We start from the raw sequence: 26,310 nt of genomic DNA, 5'->3' as shown, positions 1-26,310 counted from the left end.
AAAAGTTATTGTTTTTCATAAGATTTGTGAGTATTTCATACTTCACATTGACAAAATGTTTTTTCAAACCTAGTTATTTTATAATGTTTAATATTTAGTCAAAAACGAAGTGAAAAACGTTTAGAGGAAATGGCTGATATGTGCGCAAATAAATGCTACTTTGCCGCCACCTGCTGGTTAAAGTGCTAATTACTGTCTTTTTTATTTTTAAATAAGTGTTTTTTATCAAATGTTAAATTTCCTACATTTTTAAACGTTCGGTTTTACAATGGGGACAATCTCAGAAGGATGAACAAATTATGTTTGTGGTCATCGCATTAAAAATAACATTTAAAGTGCTGGGGAAAAAATGTGTGTGTGTGTCTAATTACAGACACGGCATTTTTAAACAGTCCCAATAGCTTCGTCTTTATTGCAATCAATAAAACTGGTTTATTGGCAAATTAGGTAAATGTAATAACTGCATTAAAATATAAATACAACATTAAAAAGTCAACCATAGATGGTTGTGTGTCGATGTACAACGACTACAGAATGAACAGCTAACAGTTCACCGGAAGTGCCCGAGCTGGCTTAACGACAACCAGGAAGTAACCCGTGCATATAGTCCATTGGGTCAATTGCGTGAGTCTCACGCTGAATGTTGGCAGCCTTGATTACAACTGTTAACTTTTTTGAATACAAAGTAATGTGCACGTGTATTATTTATTTGATTTTTTTTATGCATATCTGAGTGTACCACTTGTGTGTCGAAATTGCTGCGTTGTGACTGTAGAACTTTTGTTGACGTTTATGACCCTGTAAAACATAAACAGTATTACTTTATTTTAACATGAATAGTAGCATGTTACTACGTTGAAACCGATAACGATGGTTATTTTGATATGTGATGATAATTGATTTTGATATGGGACGTCTGGTCACCCTATTATTTTGTCCATATTGCACAGCCCTAGCACGTAACTTAAGGCTGGAATACACTACACGATTTTTAAAATCTGAACAGATTTTTAAAACACTAGGTATCATACACTTGCCAACTTTGTAAATGGTTACAGATAAAAGCTGGGCATCATACACTACCAGACTTTAAAATCGTTCGGAACACAAACAGAAACAGACAGGCGAAAAAAATGCAGGAGATGAGATGACCAGCAGCAGTGGAAGATAGGCAAATGCGTTTGGAGATAGACAGGGGTGGGTAGACACAGTCAGTATGGACAGATTACAACAGGAGTTAGAGGTAAATTGTGTAGTTTTATGATTATCCAAGTTGTTACCTTTAATATAATCAATTATTTGTTGCTGTGTACATTTAATGTAATATAATCAATAATTCGTAGCTTCTGACATTTTAATCCAGCTACATATGCAGGATAAAGCGTAAATATATAATGGATAGTGATGAATATTAACATATTTAATAATGAATGAACCGCAGAATGTGGTTTCAAGACAAAGCTAGTACAGTACTTACTAAAGCAATTTTTTCTATCATGGTGGAGCTCCACTTATTCTTCAGTGATTTTTTTTTTCTGTATTATGAGAAGGATTTTCCGTATTTTTCAACCTGGGAGCGACGCGACTGTGTGACGAAACTGCCGCAAACAATTACTAAAACGGCAGATTCTGCATTTTCTCATTTAATTCATGAATGTCATGTGCGATCTCGCGGGCGCGGCTCCATCTAGCGGCTGTAAGCGGTATGGTCTCAACATGATTACTCGTCAAGCGCCAAGCTTGTGATTCGTGCGCTGAATGAGGTAAGTTTTTCCTTATTACCCGATTTTGTACAGTAGTTTCAGATTTTTTTTTCTTTGTGAATTTGCACCCTTGATTCGCATTGCTTGGGCAGCGTATGACTGTATCATGTAGGCTACCCAGATAGCAAACTGACATAGAATCAACGTAGAAACGACGTTTCTCGTGACATCGAAACGACGTTGATCTCCGACGTTGATCCGGCATCAGTTTGCTCATCGGGGTAATGTTGAATCAACGTCAGACACTCCATTCAAATCTAACGGAAAATCGACGCAATTGGTTTGGTTACCGAACGTTGAAACGATGTTGATTTTCGGATGGTTGAAACGACGTTGTAGAATCAACACATATTCAACATAAAATCGATCTAATTGGTTTGCTTACCTAACGTCGAAACGATGTTGATTTCAGCTGAGTGAAACAACGTTGTAGATCAACACGAATTCAACATGAAATCGATCTAACTGGTTTGCTTACCCAACGTTGATGTTGATTTCATTTGGGTGAAATAACTCTATACAATTAACACATTTTCTACTTATTTTAAAAATCTCAAACACTTAATACTAAAAGATAAGCCTGTTTACAAAATAATCACACATCACATTCAGTTAACATTGCTTTAATATTTACAAAATACAGTTACAAATAGCCTACATCGTTAGAGCATACAAACCTTCTATACAAGACTAACATAGAAAAGGCATTTACTCTCAAATACACACAAAGAGGTATACAAGTTAATTATTAGCTATTATAAATAGTCTCAAGCTACAAATTAAAAGCAATATTTACTCAAGTATAAAACTGGTCATGTTCTTTTGTACCAAATGTGTTATTTTTATTGGAGCACAAAAGGAGATGTAAGGCAGAACATCAAGAGACTGACAGCCTGAGTCAGAATACGCCATCAGTTTCTTTTCTTGCTGTGACTGAGACTTTATGACTCTCTCCTTTTGTGTTCAACAAAAATAAAGACATATGGATCAGTAGATGATTTATAAAGAAATCTTACCCTTAAAAATGGAGGACAGAAGAATATAGACGATGAATTGGTTTTCCTTTGCAATTAAAATGTAAGTTCCTTGCTCTTGTAACAGAAATGTAAACTCATCAGGGGTGAAAAGGGTGACAAAGATGTAACCCACAATTTCAATACAATGGACAATAAAATATATATTTTTAATTACTTTTTTAATTTCAAGGTTTATGAATATTTAAATTTATTTCATAATTATTATTGACATTTATATCAAAATTAAAATATTTCATCTTTATCTAAATGTAAACCAGTGTCAATTCATGAAGTGCCCCAATGATTTAACGGATTCACTCCTGTAATTGGATAAATGCGAATGTCACTCCTGAAAATTTGCAGTGCAGGTGGTTCTCTAGCAGCGTAAAAATAAAACTGTGAATACAGAAAGCAATGTGCATATTTATTATAATATTGCTCATTTAATATAAGTCTATAGCCCCCAGCTGTTAGAATAGCGACTCAATTATGCACATGCTGTATTATATCTAGCATTATTGTAGTGAAACTGAGCAACTGACAGTGGAAGAAGTAGACAATATTTCAGTGAAGTCATCAAAATGTTTTAGGAGTTGAAAACTTAGTTCCTTTCTCTCTCAAAAACACAACACAACAGTTACACCTTTTAAATTTCAGAGTGTCTATTTACATAAAGTGCAAATAGCGTCCCTTGTTGGCAAACGCTATTTACACTAGCTTTTGGGTCACTCAAGTTTTAAAAAAGAAGCACAGAAGGCAACGTCTTCAGTGACACAGCAGTAGCGAGTAGGGAGTTCTGGCTTTTGATGCAGGTTCAAATCTGCCTTTTGCTAAGCTCGCATTTATTTTCAATAAAAATGAAAATAATGTTCTAAAAGAGGAACTAAACTGAATGAGTGTTTAATAATATTAAAAATGTTTATTGTGGGTAGGGTTAGGAGAAGGTGTAGGGAGGGTTTTATTCTACCAATAAGGCAGCATCCATTTAATCATTTTAATAAATACAATCATTTACACTCTATATTATTGCATCCTGTTAATGTACAAAAATACTGAGGTGCAAATAGTATCTGCCAATATTAAGTAGGCCTATAGAAAGCATCTATTTACTCTTATTGCAAAGAACTGATACTTTACATGGTGTAAACAGAATCTATCACTATTTTCACCTAGTGTAAGAAAATGTGCTATTGTCACTTAGTGCAAATAGCTGCTGCCTTTAATTTTTTTCATTGCAGGTGCACTAAACCTATTCTACAAATCACAAATTAAGAAATTCATAGGCTCAATTTTTTTTGTAGATCAGTAAAACTTTGGCCAATCATGCACATTTCTTTGTGTATGATTTTGTGAATCACCTACACTGTTTGGCTATTCTCATGTGGTAACATTAAAGAAATATTAAGTGCTAGCTAAAAACAAACAAACAAAAACAGTTTGTAATAAAAAAAACATCATACATAAAAGAGACTTGTATCCCTTTAATATAGACTAAAATACTGAATGTCAAATAGTAGCATTTATAATAAATATTTAGCTACTGTTCATTTCCTGCCAAAACCATACTTCTACAGTGCATGTAATTTCGGGGTGGTGCAGTGTTGATTACTGATTGATTAATAATGACAAGATCAGATTGTCAGATTGTATATCTTTAAATTTTGAATATATTTGTTAAAATTTGAATTCATGTTAATAAAAAAGATACTGCAAAGTGTGACATCATATCAGGACTGTTACAGTGTCCGAAGAACACGGCTTAAATGTGAGCATATGAATTTCTTAATTTGTGAAATAGGATTTGTGCACCTCCAATGAAGAATTTGAAAAGGTGTAGCTGTTTTTGTAACTGGAGAAAAAAGTTTGCAACTTTTAAAAATCCTTTCAAATTTTTAAATAAAAAAATAAATAAATAATTTACTGATGTATGACTATTCTTTAAAATTAGAAATCCCACTGTCACAGGTGCTCAGTTTTGCTATAATAATACCCGCACAGAACATGGTAGTAATCAGCCATCCATTTAAAAGCAGAGGTCTTTGTGGTGTACTGTTGGTACATCTGTCCAGGCCAACATCTGATGTCCTGATGCCTTCAACTGGGGATCCCTGAGATCCTGCAATAGAAATAGTACAGATCAATATCATACATCATACATACCCATTGCAAAGTATCTCATCTGGTAACACAAATTATCATTCCAGGTTTAATTTAAGTTTAGCTCAATATACAATATTTGTGGCATGATAATGCCCAAAAGAAATTATTTCAATTCGCCCCTCTGAATATTCCTTTAATGTGGCATTTTGTGAGAAGACCAATGACCTTGTCACGTCTTCTTTTACATTGTAATTTTCATATAAGATGAATAATTAATGCAAAATATGAAACATCCATGCATTTACAAACCTCATTTGGATAAATACAATGGTGGAAAACTTGAATCAGTGTTACACAGGAAAGCCTGTCAGTGATGTGCTGTAAAGTAAAAGGAAAGACACGAATAACACTGTAAAACTGTGTTTTCATAGTGGGTCCTTTTATAATAAAGTCATTATATTATGTTTTTAAAAGATCTTGTTAATTTTGTTTAATAATATGAACAATATTAATAGTAGTAATAGTAGTAGTATATATAAATGCTAGAAAAATTTCACCATGACCTGCTTACATGAACATAATGAGAACAGAAAGTAAAAAACAGCTCCATCTGAAACTTTTATATCAAATCAAAGGAGTACAAGCTCCTGTTCTAAAATTATAGTACACATGGCACACAAATGAGAGGTACAGTCTCTCCCTAATCTTACAAAATAACAACCATCCTGACAAACACATGTTGTATGAAGACTAGAGTTGGAATAAAACAGGAATTTGTTGTGTTGCGTCACTCCTCATCCAGTGTAGACAATATCACAGATTATAACGGGTTCTATTATTAAACATGCTGAGAAGATGTTACTGTTTATGTGATCACAGATATCCCGTGCATCACAGCACACATGAGCTTTGAAGCAGTCTGTCTCAATCGAGATGTGTTATAGGCTGCCCACAATATGCGCGGCAATATCCATCGGCAACTGTAACAGATTTTAGATTTTTGAATTTCATCTTGGGATTTCAAACAGAAACAAGAAATATTTTATGTAATTTTAATTATCTAGAAAAAGCATTTTGATTTAACAATTTCTAGATATTTGGAATATAAACAATACGAAAATATTAAATAAGAAAATCATTTTTTGTAGTGCAGGACATTTTTAAATATATCTCCAATTGTGTTTGTCTAAAAGAAGAAAGTCATATACATCTAGGATGGCTTGAGGGTGAGTAAATCATGGGATAATTTTCATTTTTGGGTGAACTAACCCTTTAAGGTCTTTTTTTTTATCTTTGGTTAATTTCATCTAAGGCTGTGGCTGGAAGTTTTTCTCTTTTTCTGTTGTTGTTGTTTCTTTCCTTCAGTAATTCTGCTCATTAACAGCAGGACTGGTTTACGTCACGTGACCAGCATTGATAATGACACAAGAGTGGGTAACTTCTGTCCACCACGTCTATAGGCAAGGACTAAAATAGAGAAATTTCATATGAATTAATATTGATTCTGGAATAAAAATGTTTTTTTTTTTTAAATCATAAACAAATTGCGATAGTTAGGTGAATCATAAATAAATAAATTAATGACCATGATATCCTGTTATCATAATAGTTAAATAAATGATTATAACTACAAGCATTATAACATTATACTTGTCACGTATGTTACCTCTTTTAGCTGATTATTTAGCCTACAGGCCTTTCAAGAACAACCTCACTGAAACAACCTGGGGTTAATGATTTTAAAATGTGAGACTTCTTTCAAAGACATGTAAAAATCTTAAAGACCCACAACTTTTCAACAGTAGTGTAGTGAATGATTGAGGTTTTGCTTACAATAGTCATCTGGTTCATGGCCTTTGACAGGAGGTTGCTCAGCTCTGCTGGGGTGCAGGAGGCCATCCTCATGGAAGGATCTAGGAACATAACATTCAATTTGTCACAGAGCCAACCACATTTATTACAGGTTTATTACAAGGAACCAAGCTAGAGCAGAGGTGGAAAGAATAAAATACATAATATTAAAAAATAATTTCTTAAGTTAACAGAATTTATTTTTAGTATTAGAATTCACTATTGTACATACAGTGTCACTTACGTTTGGAAGCCTTCTTAACTAATAAATTAAGAATAATTTTACAAAAGAAAACTGCAGATGCATGGTGATATAGGTAAAATATATTGTGAAATAAATGCATTTTAAAGTATTTAATGAGCTTTCTCAGTTCACCTGTGTTTCCTCCAGAAATGCTGCAAACTTTGGAATTTACCCTTTGTTGGAGGGGGTTTTCTGTCGTCCCTGAAATTACAGAACAATTTTTATCAATATTTGTTTACCATTAGAGATCAAACCGTGTTTGAAATAGTTTCAGCTAATATTCGCGCTCATGTAAGTGACGTCACCGATTAACGGTACAGCCAGCGCATACTTTTAGGTTAAATAAATAAGTTTACCATCATTCATTGATAATATGCCAGCAAAACGTTTACAAAGCTATCAAAACATCTCATCTACACATAAAGATGAGATTAAAAGCCCAAACTTTCATTAAACAAGGGCTCAAAATATAGAGTTAGCCAACCACTTCTGAAAACGGTTGAGATGCTAACGGACTTTTTCAAAGACACTAACTTAAATCATTTCTTTTAAGTAAATATTCAACAGAAGTGTGTAAGTTACACTTAAGAAAAGTGTCAGGAACAGTTTTATATATTATGTGTGTGACTTTGTGGACTAAACTTACCTAAAATCAGTGAAAACAACAGCGAGACGGAGGCTTGCTGCTTGACGTTTCCCCGTTTCCATGGCAACTCAGATCCGCTACAGCATTTGAAAGCGATTCGAACGTTCAACGCGCACGCGCATTAAAACACGTCACAGTCATGCAGCATTTACAAACATAAACATATAGAATTATAACATTACATACAATTATTAAATCATGAATTTAAAATGCATTTTGTAGTTCTATCGACCCATTGTGCAAAATGAGAAAGTGAAACTTTAAAAGAACTTCTTTATATTTTTGGAAAACGTGCTTGGAGTATTTTTATACCAACACTTTACTTTTGTTATATATATATATATATATATATATATATATATATATATATATATATATATATATATATATATATATAAAGCCATTTTTTTGTGCTTTTCAGATTCTCTTTAACTGTAAAAAAATAAATTAAATAAATGTACAATATATTAGATTTTTTCATGTCCACTACAATGGGCACCAGGATGGAAGCAACAACAACAACAACAACAACAAAATCATATTTTAACCATACAGTATTATGAGCTAGAGTTAAAACACAGTATGTGAACTAGCATTGAAGATTTTGAACTTAACACATACTGAAACAATGAGCAATGGCAATCAGAATGAAAAAATGTAAGATAGGATGGAGTCTCAAAAAACATTTTGATTCTTTTTGTTGGTCGAGTGGGTGAATTGAAGTATATGTACTTGCTGGTTTTGATAAATATGTGATTGTGTGATTGATTGCATATAGCATCCAGGCATCAGTGTGTGTGTGTGTGTGTGTGTGTGTGTGTGTGTGTGTGTGTGTGTGTGTGTGTTGCTTTGTGTACACTCATAGTCATTTCACATTCGTTGTTTCACAATATTGTCTCTTGTTAAAAAATATACATAACCACACAACGATTCATGAATAGGCTATATTTTTAAATATATTTTTACATATGTACACAGGCCTATTTATGCATGTAACATGAAGATACATTTTTAAGCTTTATGTTCTATGCATTTTTACATTTTTAAAATATAAACAGTATATATATATATATATATATATATATATATATATATATATATACATACATATACATACATATATACATACATATATATATATATATATATATAGCTCTGGAAAAAATTAAGAGACCACTTAACATTGATTTCTCTTAATTTTTTCCAGAGCTATATATATATATATATATATATATATATATATATATATATATATATATATATATATATATATATGAAGACTTCAGATGCAAAAGCCTCTAAGTGCCATCTGAAATTTTCTTCTAAAATGAGCATTTTTATCAAGCTTATATGTTTATGTTCAGTTATTTCACTTTAATGGCAATGAAAAGGACCTATTAATTGCCATTCAAGTGAAATTACTGAACCTACGAGCTTGATAAAAATTTCAGACTGTACGTAGAGGCTTTTGCATCTTAAGTCTTCATATTAACAGTGTTTCACATATATGTTGCATTCATGGTTTTCATTAACGTGTGTTAACGTCTCCTTCTCGTGTGTTTTAAGACCTGCCGATACCGTTTGAGCAATCTTCGGTAGGCTATGCTTTCATTTAATTTTAAAATGGATGCATCGGACAAGAAATCACGGGAACTTTGAGGACTGCTCATTTTATCAGTGTCAGAGTAAGAGCCTGCTAGATTTTGCTCCTCATTTATGTGGATTTATTATAAATAACCACTGCTATAAACTTGTTTAATTTACTTAAATAGGGTTTTTATAACGAATTAAAATTATATCAGTAAATAAATCAAAAGACATGCACGTCCTAATAGTGCACACAATGTCCGATTCCTCTAACCAAGTTTCAACATATATTAGACGTTATGATTTCGATCATATGCGTCGGTGTAGCTATCTGTTGATGAAACAACCTCATTTCGACATTGAATCGATGTCATATTTTCGACGTAATAACGTTCTGATGTACCGATCAAATAGTGAACGTTGAATCAACATTGAAATTTGATCGGCGACTGATACTGATCTTTACAACCAAAAATAAACGTTGAATCGACGTCCGTTTGCTATCTGGGTACTGTATTTATTAGCAACAACACATATAGTACACTGATATGTGTTCTAAAATCGGCTCAAAATATCAAACATGTTTAATATCCTCCGACTGGATGGAATCAAAATCTGAAGCTAAAAAATCGGAGTCTATGACCATGATATACTACGCGATTTTCCATGGAATCTGTCGGCTCAAATCTGCAGACTGGCTCTGACTTTTGTCAACTAGTGTCAACTTGTTCAGACTGTAAATCGGGGGAAGATCGGGGCAAAAATCGTGTAGTGTATTCCAGCCTTTAGTGTTTTTATGCTGCAACGTTTTCGAAAAAAAATCCAAAAATCCAATTTCTGTACCAAGAAATAAAGTTGTGTGAATTTGACATCTAAGCACGACGACACAATAGATAGTTATTCCCTGTCTCTGCCAACTCTGGTGGACTAATTTAAAATGGTGCTCTACCTCCATCACTCCCTCGGCTGTTTTGGTAGCCTAACCCCAGGGACGTGCACAGGAATTTTGAGGGGCAGTTGCTCTGACCTAAAAAAAGGGCACTCCCCTACACAACCCGGAAGGACTGAGAATAACCGTGGTATAAGCGGAATAATTGACTCTGCTTCGAGTCGTGACCGAATCACCGCCTCAGGTGTGCATTATTTTTCTAATAATTCAACGGCCCGTCGTCAATTATTCCTGACTTGAATCACAGCTTAAATAGTGTTTTGACATCGCCAACCCAAGTGCATTTTACCTCAAACTTGCGTCTAGTTAACTTTCTAAAGTAGCATTCGCTTCTCGGGTCGACATTAACACTGACAAAATTATATTCAGAATTAAAAATATTTTTATACCACTTTTTAATGTGTGATTGTGTAAAGGTTTTCACGAGATACCAACCTTTCGCGAACTTGCTTCCAACACTCGTTCTCATGGAGGCGCGTGTGCACGGAGGGGAGGGGCTGTGCGCGCGCGAGTATGTGAGACAAGTGAGTGAGAGACGCAGGGAAATGAAATGCAGCTGAACGTTTGCTCTATGAAAGACATTGACAAAGACGAAAACTAAGGACATTTAATCTATAATTTTATTTTATTTTAGTTAGTTTTGCCAAACACACATTAGAGTTTTGGTTAGTTATCGTTTTTCTTTTGTAATACTTCGTTTTTATTTTTATTTCAGTTAACGACGATGTTTTTTCCCACCTAGCTTTCATTTTTTCGTTCGTTTTCGTTAACGATTATAACCTTCCGACAACGTTAAATCGTCTCACCCGACAACCGCGACAATCTCCTTCTAGTGCCGCTCATGCAGGCTCAGCTCAGGTGCCGGTCGCGTGCAGCGCTGCAGCCACGTAAACAGAGTTTGCCCTTCCCCTACTGACTTTCACTTTCGGACGGGTGCCCGAATATGGAAGTGAATGAGGCTTTGCGATTTATTTATTTTTTTTTATCTAGGCCTACGTGAAATTCTGCATCCATTGTACGATTTTTTATTTATTTTTTTCCACCTCGGAAGGGCAACGTGAGTCGAGAAGGGCATATGGGCAGTTGCCCGGGCAACCTGAGCAACCCCCCTGTGCACGTCCCTGTTCATAATGCAGATGATGTACTGACTATAGGTTGCAGTAAGAGTTGTTTAGTTCAAACTGAAATAATTTAAATAAAATATCCTTCATTGTTTTTTATTAGTTTAATTCTTCTGCATGCCTTACAATCATTTCAATTTAAAAGTAATTGATTTGATATGCTCATAGTGTTTCATTACGAGACATTGCCAAGTTAGTAAGCTGGGATAAAAGTGTCAACCAAATGACACTTTCAATCTAGGGAGGTTAAATAATAAAAGGATAAAGGAATAAGTCATACCGGTTTGGAACAACATGTCAGAGGGAGTAAATGGTGAGAGGATCTTCATTTTTGGGTGATCAAGCCCTTTAAATTAATGATTTATGATGTAAGAGCACCATCTAGTGAAAATGAGCAGCATTACATTAAAACAAAACATTAAAGGGACCGTTCACCACAAAATAACAATTTTGTCAGCGTTTACTCACGTATGGCACGATGTTCTTCTGTGGAGCAAAACTATGCCTGGTCTTTTTTTTTCCTCATGCAATTATATGAAAGAGAACCAAAGCTGACAAGCTTCAAAAAGGACACAAAGACACCATAAATGTATTAACATGAATTTATATTGACTCTATTTACTTTATTAGTGCTCCTGGTCTTATTGTGAACAATTCATCAGTGCACATTATTACAAATAAAAAGTTTGTCTTCATAAACTTATCAAAGTTGCTCTGCAGCTGAATAACTTTCCTTTTAATAATTAATTCATCTGGTGTTTATCAGAAATACTATATATACTATATAAAACTAGCAGCACAAATCACAGTAAATACAACAAAATAGGACGTTTTAAAGCATTTAAAACAAAAACAAACAAACAAAAAATATTGTTGAAGTTCATACAGATATCATAGACTTAAGGATAGTTTCTGCCTTGGGCCAATAAGCAACCACCTAGCAACAACCCAGAACTCCCTAGCAACCATCCAAACGCTCTAGCATCATGTCAGTGACTTTCACATGGACCTTTTTTTTAATTTTACCTCCCTTAGTGATTGCATTTAACATAATATAATGTTCTAATAAAAGCATTTTTGCCAATAAAGTTACTTTTTATTACAAAATGTAGAAATACATAAATAAAATTACACTTTCTCATTTTCCTATTCTGTTCTGCAGTTTCACTTCTCTTGATGTACACTATTCTGGCTTACTTTTGAAATGGGGTGTTATGGCACTTCTAATGTTTTTGGCTCTTTAAGGACCAGTTACTTCTGTTTTTCATAATTTGTCACAAAACATCTGGCAAATGAATAAATGTCAAATGTAAAGTTCTTGTTTTTGGCTTTCCACATGATCTGTATCTTTTGTTGCTAAAGGGTAAAGGGGATGATACACGGGGCAACTTTTGAGCAATGTTGCCAGGCAATGTCCCCGAGCAATGATGTTTGGACACTTTCCCATTGAGAATGGGTAACAAATTTCTATCTGGATGCTTTAGATCAGAAATTTGTTGCACATTGTCAATGGGAAAGTGCCCAAGCATCATTGCCTGGCAACATTGCTCAAAACAGTTGCCCCATGTATCATTACCATTTGATTGTTCCTCAGAATCTGCCAAGAAAAGTACACTCACCAGCCACTTGATTAGGTACACCTTGCTAGTACCGGGTTGGACCCCTTTTGCCTTCAAAACTGCCTTAATTCTTTATGGCAGAGATTCAACAAGGTGCTGGAAACATTCCTCAGAGATTTTGGTCCATATTGAGATATGTCGGCAGATTTGTCGGCTGCACATCCATGATGTGAATCTGCTGCTCTATTGGATTGAGATCTGGTGACTGTGGAGGCCATTTGAGTATAGTGAACTTACTGTCATGCTCAAGAACCCAGTTTGAGATGATTTGAGCTTTGTGACATGGTGCGTTATCCTGCTGGAAGAAGCCATCAGAAGACGGGCACACTGTGGTCATAAAGAGATGGACATGCAACAATACTCAGGTCGGCTGTGGCATTTAAACAATGCTCAGTTGGTACTAAGAGGCCCAAAGTGTGGCAAGAAAATGTAAAACACATCATTACAGCAGCAGCCTGAACCACTGAAACAAGGCAGGATGGATCCACGCTAAATGTTGCAGCAGAAATCCAGACTCATCAGACTAGGCAAGGTTTTTCCAGTCTTCTATTGTATAATGTTTGTGAGCCCATGTGAATTGTAGTCTAAGTTTGCTGTTTTTATCTGACAGGAGTGGCAATGGTGTGTCTTCTTCTGCTGTAGCTCATCTGCTTCAAGGTTGGATGTGTTGTTCAGAAATGCTCTTCTGCAGACCTCAGTTGTGCTTATTTGTGCTTTTTTGAGTTACTGTTGCCTTTCTTTCAGCTCAAACCAGTCTGGGCTGCATTTCCCAAAAGCATCATAAGCCTAAGTTGATTGTTGAGACCATTGGTGGCAATGGACTCTCTGATCTACTTAGGCTTACGATGCTTTTGAGAAACGCAGCCCTGGTCATTCTTCTCTGACCTCTGGCATCACTCACACAACTGCTGCTCAATGGATATTTTCTCTTTTTCGGCAGTCAAACTGTGTAGCCTGATGACTGAATAAGTCACTGAGTTGACTGAAAACACAAAAAGAGAAATGATTATCAGTTACCATGAAAACTGCTTAATCAACAGGATTGAATTACAGAGTCAAACAAACTTCACACCAAACATCTTGAATGACTAAACTAACAAGGCACATCAGTCATTCAGTTCACGGATGCACCGTTTGTCATTCTGTGTTTTTGAAGAGGGAGTTACTCTTCATTCCTAACAGTAAATGTTAGTCATCGCATCAGTGTAAAATATAGAACTTCCTTTTTATTCTCAGAACATCTCTAAGAATTGGACACCAAAATTCTTGCTTGGTTTCTCAAACTGCTTGGCTTCATTAGATGCTGGTAAACTAAAGATTGCAACATACATTTGATTTGGAAATGATTTTAAAAAGCATACACTTAAATCCACGCCAATGCTCATATTTATAAAAGTGGTCTTTGACGAGGAAAAGTGCGTAGAGCCACGCCAGGGTCTGATCAGACGTACGCACTTTTCCTTGTCAGATTACTGCAGGTTTTAGAAATCTAAGTTATCTTTCAGCTCGTCATTCTAAATTAAAGGATTTGGACGATGACTGGTGATCATTTGTATGACACTAAGGTATCACTTACAACACAAAGAACTGAAACCATTCAGTTCACGATCATTTGTGATTTATAGATTCTGAAATTGGGAACTCATAGTTCATACAGTCATTAGTGTTGTTTAGAAACAGTGATGATGAAGGTACCTGGTGGGATAGGGTGGGAATCGATATTTCCTTATTGAAGTCTATCAGCCAGTTCTCATTTTCCATAGTCACGACTCCCTCGTCCACTGATGTTATGGGCTCACACCCCTGGTCAGACTCATAATGGAGCTTCACTTCCGGGGTGAGGGTCAGCTCTGTCCTCTTCTCCTCGGGCTCTGGCTGATGTTTCGCGATGGGTACACACGAGTGTTCTGGGGATTCGGGCTCTGGGTCTGGCTGTGTCCTGGGTTGGGCAAGAGTGCTCTCCAGACACTGGATGAAAGCTTTTTTCCAGTCCATTCCGGTGGTGTCTGGGAGGTCAACAGGGTGATGGTAATTTGCCCCGATCCAGAACAGTGACTTCAGAGTCTCGAAGGGGCAGGTGATGGTGAGATGGCAGAACTCCTTTGTAAATGTTAAAAAATCATGGCTCTTCTGAGCCATGGCTGCAAACTTCGCAGGGTAATCCATTTTAGGTTGGTTGTTCTGTGACGCTTCATACACAGAAGATGAAGATGATGATTCAATAAGCCAACATGTGAGACAGTGTGCTAAAGCACAGACAATAACTGACCATGAACAGGAAGCAGGGAGGAACTTAAATACACAGGGATGATTAACTAAAAGACAAACAGGTGTGATGATTATTGTAGTGTCCATGGTGAATGGAGTCAAGCTAGAGTCAATGAACTGAGCTAAATGGAACATAACGGTGACAGGATTCCCTCCTCCAGGAAGGCGCAACCTCACGCCCTGATGATGAAGATATGGGAGGTGGCTTTGGAGGAGAGCGCAGAAGTGGTTAAGGGATGAAAACAGGATGAGGCACAGGGATGGTGACAGGAGATGACAGAGGAGTGATGTGATGACGAGGATCCCCTGGCAGCAATGGTTGAGATGGTCCGCTAGCACAGACCCAGAGCTTGACAGTGCCAACAGCCCACGGCAGAGTCGAGAGAGGTAGGAGTTCCGAATCAGATAGTATCGAGGCTGACGACAACTAGGGGACGACCAACGGAGATGCGGTGTAACGAGTGACATCGCTGGTATTGGGGGCCAAGGCGATGTCACTGTGACAACTGTCGAAGGTGGAGCCAGAGTAAATCCGTGGTGGAAGTGGTGTGACAACTGACTAAGGGGGAGCCGGCAGGATGACGGAACCCGGTGGAGCCGCAAGTCTGAGGGTCTCCGGTGGAGCCTAAGCTGGAAGGAGCCAAGACAGAGCCGACAGGTCAAGATGGAGCAAAGAGAACAGAGACGATTGCTGCAGGTGGATGCATGACCTGCGGCTTGACGTCACAGGGACACCCCGGAGACGGCTCAGGGCAGTACACATCCAGTAGCGGTGGTCCTGGAGCACTGACTGAGCTTTGCGGTGCAACACAAGATGACAGAAAAACGGTAACAATAGCACAGTCCATGCAGATTGATGAAATGGGAAACTCATAGTTCATGCAGTCATTAGGACTGTCCAAAAACAGCGATGACGAAGGTACCAGATGGGATAGGATGGGAGTCGATATTTCCTCATTGAAGTCTATCAGCCAGTCCTCATTTTCCGTAGTCACGACTCCCTCGCCTGCTGATGTCGATCAGACTCATAATGAAGATTCACTTCCGGGACGAGGGTCAGGTCTGACCTCTTCTCTACGGGTTCTGGCTGATGCGTCGAAGCAGGTGGTAGCTCTCTGTCTGCAGGGGGCTCACACGAGTACTTTTAGGTTGGTTATTCTGTAATGCTTCATCCACAGAAGACGAAGATGATTCAATAACATAAGGATAATTACAATACTCCGATTAACAAGCCAACATGTGAGACAGTGTGCTAAAGCAAAGACAACAATTGACCATGAACAGGAAGGAGGAAGAAACTTAAATACACAGAGATGATTAACTAAAAGACAAACAGGTGTGATGATTATTGTAGTGTCCATGGTGAATGATCAGTGGCGGGAAAACAAAGACAAAGAAACACACGTGATAAACGTAAACAAGCTAGAGTCAATGAACTGAAATAAATGGGGAAAAACGATGACAATTGTGACAAGCAGGGTGGGCAAAATCTGTAAGAGAACGGCGCAAGGCCGGTGGCGTGATTGTTAAGGAGTGCGCACTGCACCGGTCTCGTATCTCTCACGGAGGAGCTCCAGAAGCATAAAGGGAGAAGCGACAACAGTGAAGGACGAGAGAGGACCAGGCCTGAACTTTATATTTTGCTTTGTTCATTGCCGTTTTTTACTTTCATTTTGTTGTTTGTTTATTTTATATATTAAAGGGCACCTATTATGCCCCTTTTTACAAGATGTAATATTGGTCTTGGGTGTCCCCAGAATGTATTTGTGAAGTTTCAGCACAAAATACCCCACAGTTAATTTATTATAACCATTTGAAAATGTCATTTTTGGGGCCTGTTTTAAAAAGAGCTGTTTTGGTGTGTACCACCTTAAATATAAATGAGCTGCATATCCCCGCCCTGCCTTTGGATGAGGGCGTAACTTGCATACCTATGGCAATAAACAGTCGATAGAAGCAGAATGGCTGAGAGTGAGAGACCCGCTGTTTTGTATGGCATTCAGCCGTACATGTTTGAACCGGAATCAGACCCAGATGATGAAGAGACTCCGGCAGAAGAAACACAATTGAGAATGGAGCAGGACGTCTCTGAATGGTTATTTGATACATTTATGTACTTATAGAGTTTTAATCGCGTCCCCTTTGCAATTATGGATGTGCAACACACACACACACACTGTGATAACGTTCGCGCAATTTTTTGAAACTACAAACACAAATACTGTGATAACGTTTGCTAAGTAAACATACACAGTTTTTAATACAATATCTTTAAAAAATATATATATATATACGTGTGGATACACACTATACAAACAAGGTTTAAATTATATACACAGACATTCTACGACGACGACAACAACTTTAGACGCATTTGTTATTGAATTGGCTGACATCGACTGAAATGACTATTTGCTCAAAAAACATTAAATACACTTACTTCTTCTGGAGGTGACGTTGGATCGCGAATAGTAGGCAACAATCCACACTTGAGAATTAACTTTGAAGCAAGACCTGCTTTGAATTGACCCTCGTTCTCAAAACAGTCAGTCAAAAAATGATTCGCGCAAACATAAACGTATTTTGGAATTTTGAGTGGCGCCTTTCTTTCGTAAATAAAATCCATCCACTGCGTTTTCAGTGGCTCTGATGTCGGAAGTAAGTGAAAACTACTATGTTCATTATTACATCCCACAACAGAACACTTATGTTTCTTAGGAGACATTACCGGCTGTCGTTGAAACAATGGAGGATGGTTGACAGATCACCGAGGTCAGGGTCTATGCCAAAACCAGATTGTCAATCAAACCACGTGGGTGGGGCTTAGCACAATTCTACGTCATTAGTTTAAATTCAGTGTCGACTTCTGAACCTCAATACATGTATGTGTTGTGTTTTGTCATGTGTTAAAATCCCAAGGTTTTTCCCCATGCCTCGCAGTAATCTACAGGCAAGTAAAATTATATGCCCACCAAACGGGTCTAGCCTGAAAAAACACAAGACATGACAATCAACATATCAGGTGTCTTTCCGTGCAGGAAAAGGAAAAACACGTTCAAAATATAATTAATTCATTTCTCAGATTAGTGAGGTGTGGCAGGTGTAGAGGAAATTCCATCATACGTGTAAAACTGATCTGAACGAATCCCCTGGATTGAAATGGGAAACCCAGACAATCAAATTCATACCAAGATGATGCAATTCAATTGATCTGCTATACTGGCAGGAAGATGATCAAACCCAAAATTTTCCAGCTACACAAGATCCAGAATGCCCTGTGATTACATGAACGCCGCTAATGCTATTGAAATGAGACGGTTTATGTTTTCACCTCAAGCATTATATAAATAAAATCCCCTGATATTCTTTACTGGCACAAGATGCTTTATCCAAATCAAAAACATAAGTAGTATTACAGTAATGTAAGAACCTATTACAGAGAAATAAATCTTTCTTATTGAACTGTAAATTAATAATTCAACCAGAATATTAAAATCCTGTCATTTTACACACCCTCTTGCTTTAACTAACACTAACAATGAGCAATACATTCTTTGTTAATGTTACATTATATAATATAAAAACTGTTCATTGTTAGTTCATATTAGCTCAGGTTCATTAAATAGTGCTATCCATTGTTAGTTAATGTTAACTAATGTAGTTAACTAAAGTTAACAAATGGGACCTTATTTATAAAGTCTTTTTTAAAGCATTTTGAAGCTTCACACACTCAGTCCTCATATACTTTCATTACAAGAAAGGAAGGAAGGAAGAGTCATGCGAGATGTCGGTAAATGATGGCAGACCTTCATTTCTATTCAAGGGCAGTATCTGTGGTGGATAATTTTCCTTTTCCTTTTCCTGTTTTTTTTTTTTTTTTTTTTTTTTTTTTAATCTGAGGAGGATTATTGTAAAATGATACTAAATTCCTTCCAAGTCTCTGCATGTTGGCCAAAATGAAACTGATGGACAACTTATGAAACACCCAAAGGACTAAACCTGGGAAAAAAGACTAAGTGTTTAGGAGAAACAGACGAGCTGAGAATTTTCTTTCAACAAAGTATGTAAGAATCTATCTATCTATCGATATGATGTGAGTGAATTTACATGTTCATTCCAGTAATGGTTTACTGGATTCTGTGGTGATTTAATGGTCCTGTCATTGCGTTCCCGGTATCCGTATAGATGAAGTGAAGCTGGGTTGAATTATTTAGGATTTTTCCGCGAGATTCGATTTTCTTGAAAAGCGCCGCTTCACGTGACGCGCACAACCAATCAACAGGTAGGAGGAACCGAACACGCGCTTGAAAAGCATTTTACAGCTGTTCCTTCTCCACAATCCTACATAAACAAAACACAGAGCCACATGTCACAGTCATCTGCAGCTCATGAGCTTCATGATTAAGTAAGTAAGCAAGCAATTTCGTGTACAATCCGATCTCTAGCTACTAATAGGTATAGAGCACATGAAATGAAAGCATAGTTATTGATTTTAATTTACTTTTTTAATATTGTTTTAATTTGTCATTTTAAAGTCATAGATTTTTAAGCTATTTTTTACAGTGTGTTCTAACACAATTTAACATCCTGTGGTTTTGCTGCATCCTGTATTTCTGCAATATGAGGCAGTTTTGTGCACAAAGAAATTGGGCTCTGATAGAGTAAAATATCATGGTAGTAAAAAGTTATGAAAATTTCTATAGTGAATATAATTTTCTCTAGTTATGCTGGATATAGAGGCTCAGAAAGCTAAATCCACTGAGTTACATTCAAGAGCATAAATGCTTGGACTAATCTTACAAGTTTTTTTTTTTTTTTTTTTTTTTTTACATTTTTACATTTTTTACTTTTTAAAGTCAGTTACATAAAAAGTATAATTTGAATCTGCAAAGTAAAACTAATTAACCCCTTGGCTAACTGCTAATTAGTCAGAATAGTTCTTAAAGTGTTAGTAAAACTATGTTTTTTGACACTTTGCAGTTCCTTGGAGTTCCACAGAAATATGTAGAGTTTTTGTAAGAGACAGTGACATATTCTATTCAGATTTCACTGCGCAGATGTTAAACATACTCTAAATGTAAGACTGTTCAGATATACAGACATACAGAGTATCCTAAAGACTGATCTTAGTTTACACTTAAGGTCTAAGCTTTTTTTTTTTTTTTTTTTTTGTAACACTTTACAATAAGGTTCATTAGTTAACATTAGTTAACTACATTAGTTAACATGAACTAATAATGAACTGCACTTAAACAGCATTTGTTAATGTTAATTTCAACATTTACTAATAAATTATTAAAATCTTTGTTAACATTAGTTAATGCGCTGTGAACTAACATGAACAATGAACAACTGTATTTTCATTAACTAACATTAATGAAGATTAGTAAATACAGTAACAAATGAATTGCTCATGGTTAGTTCATGTTAGTTAATACATTAATGAATCTTATTATGAAGTGTTACCCTTTTTTCTATACAACTATGAATTTCCTCATTCATGCTAAAGTGGATAATCTTTAGAAAACCCATTTGTGTGTTCATAACTGGATAGAAAATATTTGTGGTTTAGTTGTGGGTTGGTATCCCAAAGGTTGTTGGTTGAATCTAAAAAAAAAATGAAAAAGGGGACTTACTAGAGTAAGTATTGCCACCCACCTAACCCCGGGTTGCCCACAGGTTACTCACTCTCCCTATTTTTTATGAGTGACTTTATGTAAGCATGTGGGTGTTTTTTTCTTTTCTCACTATCTCACAAGTTTTTTCCTGTGAGGTGAACTATATTAACCGGGGGAATCCAACTTAAAAGTCACTAGTTTCCTATTAATGTTCACAATCAACAGCGAATGATCACCAGCAGCAGAGTGAAGTGCTTGATAATATCATCAATCCTCTCAGTCCCATTATGACTGTTTGAATGTTGAGAAAAAGTGTCTATTTCTGATCTACACTTACTGTCCGGAAGGTACTTTTTGCATACTACTCAAAAACGTAGAATACAGTTGACTCAAGTCACTTGTCAGGTCATCTAATGGGAGTTAATAAAAAAAAAAAATCGGCGTAGGAAGAAACAATTTTCGCTCCGAAATTACTAGTGAATTTCACAAATAATTACAAAGAAATGACAAGTAACTCAATTTTATATATATATATTATATAATGTGTGTGTGTGTGTGTGTGTGTTATGGAAATAACTGGTTATTGTCAGTGGGAAAATATGAGTGAAACTATGGCCTTAATTTAGAAAGACATGGACCTTTTTGAGGAAGAACAGTCACTGTATTTCTCTGTCTGTGTGAGATAATCTACCTGGGGCTCTTTAGGTTTTGTCCCACCGAATCGGCTAATGTGCAGAATCATCTGGTCACTGGTCACACACCGATGCCCCAGATTTGACTCATGTTAGGTCACATGACATTTGAGCAACAACAAAAAAAAAAACTGCTTTGTAACTGTTATTAATGCAGACTTCGTTGGTGCAGTGAGTGGTGTTTGTAAATCAAGAAGTGATTCGCTGCTGATTCATTGTGGCTCATGACATCAGTGATCAGAATATCAGCCGACCTGCTCATACATAGACACCAAACACCTCACAACCAGCTCAGTCTGGGCTTCAGATCAAGAAGATTGTGTGTGTGATATCAGCCTGATGTGTTGTCTTTACCTGCAGGGGTCAATGAGGGGAATGCTGGTTTTCATATTTCAGGCTGTGCTATGGCCTGCCATCCCAGTTTCAGGTATGACTGATATACATTACACATATCTGTCTGTTTTCTGTTTTAAATGATAAAAGAATAATCTTAAAACTGCTAATAAAAAATGTCTCTGTGGTTTCTCTTAAACATTAATGGAGCAAATTAAAGTTTCAAATTAAAAGCTTTAGAGATTCAGAAGAGTCTCAAAGTGTGCTCAGATTTGCCAGAATAGTGAACTTAAACATAGCATCTATTCACGTTTATTTTAGCTACATTATAGTCTAACTAATGATGATGACCGGTAACTCATTTCAAGCAAAGTTAATACATAAAATGCAACTGAGAACTCCAGTGCGTCTATGAAAGTGCAACATTTGAGCAAGAAAATTTACCTTTGATCATTTCACTTCCAGTTCTGAACACTGATGACGTTGTCTCATATATCTCATGCTTTAAAGGCTGGTCCTGTTATGCTTTTTCCACTTTCTTTAGAGTGTTACTGTTTGAGCATGAAAAAAGTCTGAAAGGGAGTTATTCTCCAAAGGGAGAAGAGAGGGAAAGGCAGTTATTCTCTATTTCAGTGCACACTGTTTCTGAACTCCCTGAAATGCCTTCATTGTGTTTTTCCAGGAACAAACATGTCACTATGTTCCTCATTTAAATAATTCCCGCCTAACACATATACAGAATAAAGGGGTGGGGCTTGGTTGAGTTAGATAGTAGTGTGTCGAATCTTACGGTTATGGTAAGAGGCGGGACATTTCCCAAACACGCTCGAAGCGGTTGACCAATCACAACACACTGATCCAGCTGACCAATCAGAGCACATTGTGCTTTTCAGAAGGAGGGGCTTCATACAGAGTAAAATCCCCAGAGTTAAATCAACTCTGCTTAGAGTACATATGGTCCCTCTCTAAATAGTGTTAAAGTAACACTGACGCAGAGTTAAAGTTAATGAGATAATTAAGCAATTAATAAGGCTGTGACTGAAGTCAGTTCTTGTGTTTCTCTTCAGTGATTCTGCTTGTTAACAGCAGGTGTTCATCAATAATGCACAATCATCACTTAATTAATTGCTTAATTATCTCATTAACTTTAACTCTGCTTTAGTGTTATTTTAACACTAGAGAGGGACCATATGTAATCTGACCAGAGTTGATTTAACTCTGGAAATTTTGCTGTGTAGAGACAGGAACTAAACAGAGCGTTACTGGCAGACTGGGAAGAGAGGTGCTGCAACAATGGAGAATATGAGAAAAATAATGTGATTTTTGAACATTCAAGCTTGAAAACCTGTTCTTTTAGAGCCCAAAAACAAAATAGAGTGGTGGAACTATAACGTCAATTCGTAGGCCAATCGGCAGTTAGCATCACGCTGGTTCCCTCGACAAAAGCTGTAGAATAAAATGTGAAAGTATCTTGAGCTTGTGTTTACCACAGACATTATTTCAGGCATTTAGCCAAAAACCCATTCAAAAAACCTGGGACAATGGAACCGGAAGTGCTAAAATGCTAAATCGCTTCTGGGTTTTGGCCTACAAAAATGCGTCAGAGTTAAACACTCTATTAAGACTTTGGAAAAAGGGCTTTATAGTTCCCTTAAAAAAAATGTCTCATGTATCTGTGATTTTCATCCTGTCTTCCTCCAGCCCTGTTTACAGTGAACGTACAGAAGAGCGCTTACGAGGCAGAGCTACACAGCGACGTGAAACTAGTGTGCGTGTTCTCCACGGTTAAAAGACCTTCAGACCTCACCGTCATATGGAGCCGCGTCAATCCGAAGCCGGACGTGGACGTGTATCGGCTCGAGAAAGGCAAAGAAAACCACAATTACACCAGTGCCCTGTTCATAAAACGGGCGCAGCTCATCCAACAACAACTGAATGAAAACAAAGCGGTATTACACTTGAAAAATCTCCGGATAAAAGATTCGGGAACGTACCGGTGTATCGTGAGAGAGGGAGACGAGGGAGACTACAAGCAAGTCACGCTCAACGTTACAGGTGCTTTTGCCTCACAAAACACACAAGCTTGACAAACAACTTCATAAAAGTAACATTGAAAGCTGCCAACATTTTTAAGGTGTCAGTTGATTGGTTTGCAGTTTAATTAACTTCTGTAATGCATTATGGGACCCTTAATAGTACTCTTTCTACTGATGACAAACTAGCTATGTGTGGTATTGAATACTAAATTGCTATTATTGTTATTTTTATTTATATATTATATTAAATAGCACTGTTTTCTGTTTCATGTATTATATACTGCAGTGCATTATGTGCATTAATTTATATATATATACACCGATCAGGCATAACATTATGAGCACTGACAGGTGAAGTGAATAACACTGATCATCTCTTCATCACGGCACCTGTTATTGGTGGATATATTAGGCAGCAAGTGAACATTTTGTCCTCCAAGTTGATGTGTTAGAAGCAGGAAAAATGGGCAAGCGTAAGGATTTGAGAGAGTTTGACAAGGACCAAACTGTGATGGCTAGACGACTGGGTCAGAGCATCTCCAAAACTGCAGCTCTTGTGGGGTGTTCCCGGTCTGCAGTGGTCAGTATCTATCAAAAGTGCTCCAAGGAAGGAACAGTGGTGAACCGGCGACAGGGTCATGGGCGGCCGAGGCTCATTGAAGGCTGGCCCGTGTGGTCCAATCCAGCAGACGAGCTACTGTAGCTCAAATTGCTCAAGAAGTTAATGCTGGTTCTGATAGAAAGGTGTCAGAATACACAGTGCATCACAGTTTGTTGTGTATGGAGCTGCATAGCTGCAGACCAGTCAGGGCGCCCATGCTGACCCCTGTCCACCGCCAAAAGCGCCAACAGTGGAGATGTGAGCATCAGAACTGGACCACGGAGCAATGGAAGAAGGTGGCCTGGTCTAATGAATCATGTGGATGGCCGGGTGCATGTGCATCACTTACCTGGGAACACACGGCACCAGGATGCACTATGGGAAGAAGGCGAGCCAGCGGAGGCAGTGTGATGCTTTGGGCAATGTTCTGCTGGGAAACCTTGGGTCCTGCCATCCATGTGGATGTTACTTTGACACGTACCACCTACCTAAGCATTGTTGAGGCCATGTACAGCCTTTCATGGAAACGGTATTCCCTGGTGGCTGTGTCCTCTTTCAGCAGGATAATGCTCCTGACACAAAGGATCTGCTGATAACATCTTGGTGTCAGATACCACAGCACACCTTCAGGGGTCTAGAAGAGTTCATGCCTCAATGGGTCAGGGCTGATTTGGCAGCAAAAGTGGGAGCAACACAATATTAGGAAGGTGGTCATAATGTTATGCCTGATCGGTGAATACTGCACATTTTGGAAAATGTAGAGTTTGTCCAGGTAGAGTTCCGGGTTGAGTTCAATGCATACAGTGAATTCTCATACTGTATGCACAACATATACCATAAAAAAGTCCTAGTAAGGTGGAATGGTATTCCAAACTTGTCCACTCTGTTATACATAACAATCCTGAACACTCCTTCATATGTTTCTCTTTAACTTGCACCTTGCGTAACTTTAGTATATATTATGTTTATGGTTTCCAGCTCCTTATACTCCAATAAAGAAAAGCATCAGGAAAACGGGTCAGGATGAAGTGGAGCTCTCCTGTGAGTCTCAGGGATTCCCGTCACCTCAGGTTATCTGGAGCAACGGTCAAAACGTGAACCTCACAGAGAAATCCAACAGCTCTGCGCACAATACAGATGAAGATCTCATCAAAGTCATCAGCAGTCTGACGGTGAAACGAGATCTTGTGAACAACTACACCTGTTCTTTTCTCACAAAGGTTGGAATCAAGCAGAAGGCCACCTTCAGCATCCCAGGTTTGTTAACTACTATTAAGGCCCGCTCATACTAGGGACGATAACTATAATGATAAAGATATCGCATACTCTCTGAGTAGGTACTACATTTGAATTTGAATTTACTTTGCAAATTTAATTGAATTTACTTTGTGTTAAAAAAGTATGTATATAGAATGAATGTAATTTGAACAGACTACATCCGTCATGTTGTTACTGTCACATGACCTACCAGTGTCAGTTGCGTTACTTCACTGCCATTCATAAATCTTCTCCTGTGGCCTCACGGGATAGTAAAGTGTCCATCGAATCTCGCCGGAAGTTGTAGGTCTATGAATACTTTGTTGTGCGAATACTATGAATTCTGACATAGTACTCTTTTGCTGTACTGATTTTTGATTTTGTAGTAGGAAAGTATTCAGTTTCAGAGGCAGTGCAAGATTTAAAAATTGTTCTAAATGTCCACACCTCAACTACATTGATAACAGCGCAGAGGAACTATATGTTGCAGTCACTTCACAATTATTTTTTCCAGCTGATGAACCATATAAACATTGTCAACCAATGAGAATCCATCCTTTTAAGTGACAGATGACATTTATGAGAAGCAAAATGACTTAAGATATCAAG

The 26,310-nt window shown here is 37.1% G+C and overlaps 1 protein-coding gene across 1 annotated transcript; it reads left to right on the top strand.

Annotated features, from left to right (window-relative positions):
* The first annotated feature begins 1,745 nt into the window (after window positions 1–1,745).
* On the top strand, window positions 1,746–25,736 carry LOC125262297 (programmed cell death 1 ligand 1-like). The gene is made up of 4 exons (XM_048181025.1): window positions 1,746–1,763; window positions 21,835–21,901; window positions 23,509–23,862; window positions 25,423–25,736. The coding sequence occupies exons 2-4, from the start codon at window positions 21,841–21,843 to the stop codon at window positions 25,734–25,736; spliced, it is 729 nt and encodes a 242-aa protein (XP_048036982.1). The 5' UTR covers window positions 1,746–1,763; window positions 21,835–21,840.
* Window positions 25,737–26,310: the final 574 nt, after the last annotated feature.

This window comes from Megalobrama amblycephala, linkage group LG1, assembly GCF_018812025.1.
Source record: "Megalobrama amblycephala isolate DHTTF-2021 linkage group LG1, ASM1881202v1, whole genome shotgun sequence".
Lineage (NCBI taxonomy): Eukaryota > Metazoa > Chordata > Actinopteri > Cypriniformes > Xenocyprididae > Megalobrama > Megalobrama amblycephala.
Note: the sequence above shows the minus strand (reverse complement) of the source record. Positions and strands in the feature narration are given on the sequence as shown.

Excerpts from the sequence above, each read along its gene's own strand:
- LOC125262297 (XM_048181025.1), top strand. The coding sequence starts at position 21,841 with ATGAGGGGAATGCTGGTTTTCATATTTCAGGCTGTGCTATGGCCTGCC. Across the intron at positions 21,902-23,508 it reads GCCTGCCATCCCAGTTTCAG|CCCTGTTTACAGTGAACGTA; the intron begins GTATGACTGATA and ends GTCTTCCTCCAG. Across the intron at positions 23,863-25,422 it reads AGTCACGCTCAACGTTACAG|CTCCTTATACTCCAATAAAG; the intron begins GTGCTTTTGCCT and ends TATGGTTTCCAG.